Source organism: Corvus kubaryi, unplaced genomic scaffold (assembly GCF_017639235.1).
Source record: "Corvus kubaryi isolate FWS band 111438036 unplaced genomic scaffold, C.kubaryi_AGA036_p1.0 68, whole genome shotgun sequence".
NCBI classification, from domain to species: Eukaryota; Metazoa; Chordata; class Aves; order Passeriformes; family Corvidae; genus Corvus; species Corvus kubaryi.
In genome coordinates, this window is record NW_024582056.1 from 21,369,473 (window position 1) to 21,379,112 (window position 9,640).

The following is a 9,640-nucleotide window of genomic DNA, read 5'->3' on the forward strand; positions in this document are numbered from 1 at the left end:
CACTTAAGGCCTTTTATAAACAGTAAGGCAATTGACTGCCCTGATTAAAAAGGAACACCTGGCAAACTGGAGGCTGCACAGAAGGCTCTGAGAAGCAGCAGAGCCTTCTGTGATACACACATTTAAACACCAAGCAGCACTAATCAGCAATCTTGAGGTCTCGAGAACTGACAGAACCAAGTTTTCACTTTCAATGGAGGCAAGGGTATGAGGAGAAGTCCTTGGCTTGTAGCCCCTGTCTCCTCCAAACTGACCAACAATCAGAACACCAAGCAGTCACTTCCACAGAGTGTTCATCTTACATAAGGTTGGAACTGATTGCTCATCATCTCCAGAGCAGCCAGTCCTGGCTTTGCATGAAAGGCAATCAAAAGTATTGCTTTTATTACTGTTCTGCCAGGAAAGACACCTGAATATTGTACTCATGCACCACCCCCACAGAGACAACCTTTGTAGGCAGCTAATGTGTATGCTGCTATCCCTTTCAAAAAGACTAAGGAGACTCTCCCATCAGAAAGGCCTTCTATTCTTAAATCTAACTGCCACAGAATTCCTAAGGCACATGCACTTCCAAATACAAAGCCACAAATGACCTGCATGTGTTAGAACCACACTTTGCAGGAGAAGTAATTCAAGCAATCTTCTCTCCCCAGCATCGTATCTGCTTAGATTTTATAATTACAGTCATTTAAGAGGAAAATAAGGCACAATTGTATTCACTAATGAGTAACAACAGAAATCAGTTGCTTTGAGTAATTGCAAACAAGTAATTGAATTGAAATCGAGTAAATTTTTTGTGGTCACCTGTTCGTATTTTGGATGCTGCATGTTCTTATGCTCTGGGGATGGACAGCAATAGACAGAACCTTGTTTTTACCCAGTGCCAAGTTCATTTGACATAGCACTTCTAGTTGTCTGGTGCCAACCAATGTCTTTGCAAAGTGAAGAATTTTGCAAACAAGAACCAAAGAGAGACAGAAGAATTATCTCATGTCTCCTGGGATATGCACCTTCATTTTACACCCCTACCATTCATGTTCTGTCATGGCTTGGGGTAGGCATACCTGAACCAGCTTTAATCTCATCAGCTCCAATATCCTCCCACCTTGCTTTTCTGCCAAGGACATCCAAGATAGCTGTGGCAATGCTCGAAGTATGTTTACTTATGCACCTCCCTGAGGCATGGAAATATGGCCATGCACACTTCTTCTGATCACTGATGTGTGTGAACTCACGTATACAGTAGCCAAAGTCAGGCAGGGAGATACAGAAATCTTTCTTTACTCACATTTACTATCAATTACATCATCTCTTTCTCATCTCACTGCTCAACAGGTTAAACTCCAGTTCTCACAACTCAAAATCTAGGAAAAAAAATATTTATTTCATAAAATCATAGAATAAGAGAATGGTTTGTGTTGAAAGGGACCTTTGAAGGTCATCTAGTCCAACCCTCCTGCAATGAGCAGGGACACCTTCAACTATACCGGGTTGCTCAGAGCCCCATCCGACCTGACCTTGAACATTTCCAGGGATACATTAAATGATGTTTGCAGTGGCCTAAACAGGCCCATATTGTCTTCCTACACAACACCCCAGACTCCTACCACCTCCTCACACCTACTTGCACAGGGGCCAGCTCTGCACCAGGGAGACTGGGCACCTGTACAGCCTCACCTCATCCCCCTCTGCAGGGCCACCCAGCCCAGCTCTGGCTGCTGTTCAGACCTTCACAGACTGGGCAGAACTTGCCTACATCTGCCTATAAAAACAGAACAGAGATATGCCCCAACTTATCTTCCAGAGAACAGCACAGCCTCTACAGAGAGATCAGACATAGCCTTCTGGCCTGTTGGGATGAGTAATAAACAACAAAACAGCTAAAATATTTGTTTTCTCATACTTTTTGTTCCTGCACATACAACAGCAACAGAAGTAAATTCAAACCTGGGTAAGATAGACACTACCAACTGTACTGATAAAAAATGCAGGATTTGAATGTTTCCAGTAATAAAAGCTTTCTTCATGCCCAACTTTTTTTTTTTCTAATGTAAAAGCAATAGCATGGGAAACCTTGGTGGGTGTCTTGGCTACTACAGACCATCACATTCTATCTTATTCTTCCTGAGCCCTTCCCACTTGTTTTGGTATTTATCTGCCTTGAACATGAGGAGCTAAGGGTATAATCTAACAGCCAACAGGAGCCACCACTGTTGCATGGGATGGCTGCCACATTCTCCTTTTCTCTCCCACAAAACTCTGATGGTTCAACAGATAGGCAAAAATTTGGCCCAGAATACTGTTTGCCAAAGCCTGATGCATTCTTGGAATCATAAAGAACTTTTATTTATTTTCCACTTATTGAACTTGAACCCAGCAATCAGTGGCTTCTGCATACAAAAACTGGAGGTGTGGGGTTATGAATTGAATTAACTTTGGTTTTGAAAGGTCATTTTCCCACCACACCTCCAGTTCAGTTCTGGTGTAAAGAAAAAGTAACTTGTGTTGACAAGTTCTGCAAATGTCCCAGTGTTATCAAATGCAAAAGCTCAGTTGCTAGCACTTCAGCACAATCCATCTTCCCAATCCCCGCTGGTCCTGTAAAACCAGCCAGCACAACTTTTTGTCATTTTGGCAGTTTAGGAGTATCTAATTTCTCAGAAAGCATTCTCTAGTATGCCTGTACTTTTGTCATGACCTGCCACAGCTGTCTCTTACTGGGATGCTGAAGTACAAGTCAGAACTTCAGCTGAAGATGTAGCTCGCTCTGCAGAAAACACAACAATCCTTTTTACTGTACTCTGAAGATGCATCTTAAGAGTTAATAAACAGCATATGCTTCTAAATGAGATTAAAACCAGCATGGAAAACTGCATTGAGTCTGGTTCCTGTCTCTTTTCCTTTTGTCAAAACCCTTTCTCAGCCTCTCTATTTTTTGTACTGAGTCAACATGCAGAGCAGTGGGTAACTCCCTGCCCTTTCTCTGGAGTCCCACCCACATTTGTAAAAGGGAGAAAAAATGAGAAAAAAACAGCAGAAAAATAAGACTAAACTATAAAAAGAAAGCCAAACTCTGTAAAAGGATAGCAGTATTTACTGAGCGTGACCTTGTCTTTGACACCTTCTGCATCTACTTGCCAGAATAAAGAGGGCTATTCCCCCGCAGGGCGAGCTCCCTTCCCCCACGAGGCTGAACCCGGGGGGAAGTGGAAGAAATGAGGCCTTTAGCAGCCTTTTCCTACCACCATCCCAGCCTTTTCAGAGACTCCCACTGCTCAGCAGAAATCCCCGTGCTCCAAAGCGGAGGAGTGGAGCTTGCAGCCAGCTGCTTTCCTGAGCATCGCCGGCAGCTGCTCGCAGGGATGGATATCCCCTGCGGGGCGCGGGCTGCCCGCAGGACCCCGGCCTCCGGCCGCGCACAGCTGCAGCGCGGTCAGAGCCCTGCCAGCACGGCTCTCGCAGCAACAGGGCAACGGAGAGCTGCCAGCTCACCAGCCCTCCTTTCCTGCAGAAATACTTATCCCTGGCTTCTTGGTTAGGGCGCTCTGGGACCTGTGAGAGTGGCTGCCTGCAGCCCCCACTATCCAAATGGAGTCTGAAAAGAGAAGGCCTGGGGGAGGGCAGGTGGGGTCTCTGTGTTTGGCTTAAGTATTTGCAGGAGTTACGACCACGGGAGGCATTTTTCTAATCCCGACAAGGAAGTTGCAGTATGAATTTGGTTTCAGCAGCCTGCAGCTTCCAAGGAAAAAAGCTGAGTCAGAGGTGCCGATGCTTTCGACACTCAGCTCTATTCAACGAAGCAAAGCAATGGTAAGTCTCCAGCTCTGCTGACACTTGGAATGAACATTGCTTCAAATATAATCTAACGACTAGTAATACAACATTGTTGGAGAGTTTTTATTGAAGAACCGACATTTTTAACAGCAAGTTTTCTTTGCATGGGGATATTTAGACCTCAAGACAGATTTAGCAAAAACAAAAAGTTAAAGAAACTGCTCATTTATATTATAGTGTCCCCACTTGTCATGAATTAGAACATCCTTAAATTAAACCTTCAGGTAATCTCTGCCTTAATCTTTCTGACTGAGGAGAGGAGAAATGAGCTTGTTCTGAGGTCAGACAGATCACAACCTGTTACATGTTCATGTACCCTACCTAGTACAGAGAAACTTCCCTGCATCACACCTTAAGAGTACTACAGAGGGAACACGAGGTATTGCACACAAAACACAGAGGAAGCAGTACTCTGTAAAACAGCTGCTCTCCCCATTCAAAGGCAAACCACACTGAATGATCTCAGACAGGAATTTGAAGACTTCAGTGCACTAGAAAGGGCAGATGGGATTTAGTCAATAAACCAATTTTCAGGACAGGATCTCAGTTTTATGATTCATCTAAAAATATTGCACACAGCTCAAAGACAGTAATCTGGACCCAGTTTAACATTGATTTTAAAAGTGCAGCACAAGTGACAAAACATTTTTAACAGGTACCTAGATCTCAAGCTCTATTTGCATAACCACTCAGGGGTGCAAACATTACTCAAACCTTGGCATAGGGAGTTTCTGATCTGTCATTGTTCCTAAGTCTGTAAAAATCAACTAATGCACAGCAATAAATGTGCAGGGCAAAAACCCAAAATGGTTCTTGCCTCATGACTGTTTTAGCAATTTGCATGTATTAAAACAAAAGGAGATTTTTATTCCTTTGGGGATTGGGAGGTGCACAATAGAGTATCTCTACTGCTTTGTTAATGTAATGTACAGGCACTACACTTACTTGGTATTTGTACTTTTTATGCTGTTAGCATGGGAAGTGCTGAACTTGATACTTCACAGCAACTACACTTACTTAAATTGTTATGAGGTTATTTATCCCAGTCCAGCTGCCAAACCCACCCACTGGCAGCTGGACTTTGCAAAAAAAAAAAAAGCAGGTGGTTTGCCTGGACTGGGCATCATACCAGTAAGCCCTTTACAGTCACCAGTAAGCCCTTTACGGTCACATTTGCAAACAGCTCTGATCTCATCTAGGAAGCTGACCTTTAAAAATAAAGAAAAAGGAAAAAAATCCCAATACACCCATGCTGAGGCCCTTTAAAGTGTTACTCACACAAAGATTTTCCCTAAGTTTCTCTGAAGAGGCCTATAGTTTTGAGCCAATCAAGTACTAGGTGTTGCTGAGCACATCCCCATATGTGCTGTTTACACACAAGACAGACAGACAACGTGCCACCAGGCTCTGATTTGTCACAGAAACTATGCCCTAAGCACAAGAACAAAAAATTCCATTCAGTTTCACAGCTGTTTCAGAAACTGGGGGCAGATTTTCACTCATGGCTTTAACAGGACAAAAGTGGAGAATACCCGGCGCATGAGCATTCCCTTCTTAAGGTCTCTGGCTCCTTGGCAGCTTCAGAGAAGTCTTTCCCAACCCAAACTGAGCAGGGCACACAGACAGCCAGCAGCAGGGGGGAAAGAACCAACAGCACAGGCAGCAGCAGCAGGAAAAGTCTTGAAGAATATTTGCACAGCTGGGGAGAGACTCAGGAGCTGAGCAAGGCTGTCCTCAGTTAAATGGTTACCAAATCTTAAACCTAAATCCTTCCGACAGGAAGGGTGGTAAAGCTTACCCCCCTCGAAGCATCCTGCTGTTTATCTGCAAGGCTGGTAAATTTCATCAGACAGCAAGACACGAAATAACTTTAAAGCTACAGGGCTCATAGTCATTTTTTACAGCAAATCAAAAGTACTTTACGCTACAAAATATAAACTGTATATGAAATACAACTACCTCTAAACTGTGCAGGCTGAGGAGGGAGGTCGCTTTTCTTTTCTTTTTTTCCAGTCTAACCCTTTGTCAGAGAGAAAGCTCCTCCCAGGCTGTACCATGCACAAATGAAAGCAGCTTTCTCCGAGGAAAGCTACTGAACGCTTTAGCAATGCTTTCCAAGCACAAAACCAGGCACGGACTTCGTGCGAACACACAGCCAACTGCACGAAGGCATTTGCTCACCTGATTTTCCCATGACCAAGTGGATTTCGGTTTTGTTTTTTTTTTTTTTTTTTAATTTCACCTGCTTCCTCCTCCCTTGACTGAGTTTTGCCGCTGTGCCGGGATGAAGCGTTCGCAGTTTCAGCTCAACTTCTTCATTCGCCTGCGACCGCTGCTGGAAAAAACTCAGCAGCACGAACCCGCTACCGCCCCTTCTTGAGCGCTGGAATAAGCCTGCCCATGCCTTTATAAGGCATGGGAACCCCGCTCTTTTTTCACGAAAAGATCCTGGTTAGGGTCAGGAGCTATTTATCTTCCACAGTAACCAAGCAGCTCCAAAACACCATATGTTTTCACATACCATTTTAGCTTAGTAATCACATGTGTCTTATTGATAAGAGTAGGCTGTGAGAAGAAATTCTGCTGACAAATAGTTCTCCTGCCACGGTGGGTAGAGTACATGGGGCAAATTCATACAGCTAAATGCTTTAGAAGTTTTACCCACTTGCTGTACATAAAGTTGAAACAAAAAAGTGATAAAGTACTTTGAAGTATAACTACATTTTCATGTCTAAAATGAATCACTTCCTGCACTGTTACAACATAATCCGTTCAAGGTATTAGTAAAATAAGCTTTTGCAGGTTGAAGAGGAACTGTGCTGATGGTGTGTTTCTGTGAAAAGGGTTGGATGTGAGTATGTCTCATTTTATCTGTGTAAGCACGCTGTGCCACTGTTATCTTCACATTACATCAAACGCCTCAAGCTAATCTGGCAAATATTAACTACTTTAACTACAGCGAACATGATACTTTGATTTAACTTCAGAAGTGCTGCATATCTACAAACAATAATTCAGTTACGTGTTTCCAGCTTTCATCTTCTCATCATCACGAAAAATCATCTGAGGTTACCAGTTTTTTACAATGCCTTTCAATATTTCAAGGTTCTTCTTGGTTTTGTGCCAAGTCTGCTGGCTCAGCAGGTTTTAATCATCCTTTGTCCACCTCTGTAGGCTCAGCTCCATGATAAGAAAAGAAAAAAAAAATGCAGGGATAGGGTTTTTTTCTTCTTAACCAAGTAGCAGCAGCAGGTGGGGAAAGGCAACATCCCTTCACCAATGCACTGCTCCTCTTCCCTTCTTCACTGGCAGGGCTGAAACACAGGTTGAGGGAGTGTCACTGACAGCTGATGGGTTCACTGAGAAGAGGCATGAGGGCAAGTGACCACCATGCAGCAGCAGAAACCGCAGGGCGTGAGACCATGTTCATCTTCACAGCTGCCTGACATTTTCCTTTGCTGGTAGCAAGGCAGGCAGCAGAGCAGGAGAAAGAGGTTAGAGGAGGTGCAGAAGGAAATCTCTTCGAAGGAAATCTCTTCCCAGTCTCTCTGCTGCAAGTGGCAGTAGTTGGCTGAGGAGCAGGGTGGAGAGCTGGAGCTGGTACTATCAGAGCCCTATCAGGAAAAAGGTGCTGTTTTATTTGCTTGCAGGAGTGATCAAACCATGGGCCAGTCTGTGATTCCTAGTCTCTTAAAATGCTCTGCTAAACTTGAAATACTGGCCTGTACTACTCTAAGGACATGCATCAATACTCAGGAATAGCCAGTGCTACCCTATGGCCGTGACAAGGCGTAAAAGCAATTTTATATTTGTATAGTTGGGAGTCTCTGGTATTTGAAATGTTCATTTATATTCTCATACTTGATTGTTATATTTTATATCGTTTATGTTTTAGATCTTCATAATATTCAGCTGAATTATAAAGCAACATCCCTTTGGGACCTGGACTGCTAACCACGCACCAAGTACCTCCAAAAGTGATCAGGTACACCTGCATGCCATTGACACAACATCCTGTGAAGTCACAACTTGGAAAAGAGGGTTTCTCTGATCTGACAAAAATCCAGTGATACCTACAGGAGAAAAAAAAATGGAGCTTTTTCTGATCAGAAAAGGAAATCAGAATTACCGCTCAGGTCTCAAATGTGAAAGTATCAGTGCAAAGTAAATGCAATGACTCATCAAAGATAGGAAAGCAGCGTAAGCTGAGACACACAAAAGCGAAGAGGACGGAGAGAGCTGGGATTTTTTAGTATTTTAACATCACCTGCTGGAAGTTCCACACTAAAGAATAGTACTGAAGAACATTACCAGATGGGAATTTGGAGGAGGAATGTACACTAATAATTAAGAATGCAAACAAGCCTTTGAAAATAATGAGAATGATTAAATAAAAGTCATTGCTAATGAAATTTTCAAGCTGTAAGCCGTTAATATCCTTTTACCAGCTTCAGGCAGTATCAAACGAATGTGAATGATAACAAACAGGATTTTCCATTTGCTTTATGATGTATCAAAGCACCTCCAAATGCATGTTTGTTTAATTACTGCACGATTCCTTTACACAGAGAAAATATTAGGGTGACATTGGTATTATCCAATAGTAGGCATTGGAAACTATCTTACAGATACAGAAATGCCCTGTGCAGTCAGATGAGTTCAGCATTCTGCCTCTTATGGCAACACCTACTAAATGTTTCTGCAAAAGGTGCAGAAAAAAGGGTACAATGTGGACTGACTAATTTTCAGTTGTTTCATCTTCCTGTTAAAAGGAAAGCAGAACAAAAACAGTTGGCTAGAAAAAGTAACATTTAACTAGTAAAGACTGGTGTAACCAATACTCTTTCTGGAAATAGGTTATAGAGCACACAAGAAGGAAAAATGGAATTTGAAAGGAAGTGCATGAATCATTACAACCAGGGGGTTAGTGATAACTCATCTGCAGTAGAGCTATTTCATCAACATCCTGAAAATCTGTGGCTAAAATTTTGGTGTCAGACTGACTCTGGGCCATTCAGATGACAAAATATTCCTCCTTCTATCCTATCTTCCCTTTTCTCCTAACAAAGCAAATCCATTTCACCCACTCACATCAGCCACTTCTCTTTACCTCCATGTGACTGATGCTAATGCCCACAGTCTCATAACCTCCTCTGGTGCCACCAGATACTTCCCTTCTTTGCTCTTCTGTCTCTTCTGGAAGCTTCCTGTACCTCTCTTTCTTTCTCCTGTGCCCAGCCTGCCCCGTGTGACCTGCTGTTTGCATTGTGACCAGCCCTTGGTAGCCACAGGCACTCCTGCAGTGCCCCACAGGTTGCCCCAGGGCTGTGGACCTGGCAAGGCCAGTGGTGGAAGTGGCAGTGTGGATTTCTGGGCCCAGCTTGGATTGTGCTACTGCTGCTGCCTGCTGTCTCATACAGCTTGGTCTTCACAGCCCCGTGCCGACAGCCTTCAATATTCCTCCAGGACCTTCCACCAGCCAGCCATATATGGCTAAATCTGTAGAAACTCAGGACTAAACAGATGTCTTTTCGATAGAGCAAGGAGCCCCAGGCAGATCCCAGGTTACCTGTTGTCTTCCCAGAGGTCTGCCTGCACACAGCTAAATACCCCCTTCCATCTGGCAAGGGCACCCCCCTCAGCAGGGCTCCACGGCAACTGTGTGCCTCTTGCGAGGGCCCCGGTAGCATCATGGATTTCAGCCTGAAGATTTCTGTGCCAGTAGCAGTGCAAGTGAGGAAGTAACAGCCCGCCAGCTGCTGCCGGTGCAGATCCCCAATTGCTCATAGGCAAGTTCAGACACATT

At 43.8% G+C, this 9,640-nt stretch overlaps 1 protein-coding gene across 1 annotated transcript in view; it reads right to left on the minus strand.

Moving 5' to 3' along the window:
• The window catches only part of GLIPR2 (GLI pathogenesis related 2), a 26,443-nt gene extending 20,024 nt beyond the window's left edge, over window positions 1-6,419 (minus strand). Inside the window, exon 1 of the mRNA XM_042048706.1 lies at window positions 6,016-6,419. Within this exon, the coding sequence (XP_041904640.1) occupies window positions 6,016-6,028 (13 nt within the window). The 5' untranslated portion in view covers window positions 6,029-6,419. The remainder of the gene's footprint in view (window positions 1-6,015) is intronic.
• Between the last annotated feature and the right edge of the window lie 3,221 nt (window positions 6,420-9,640).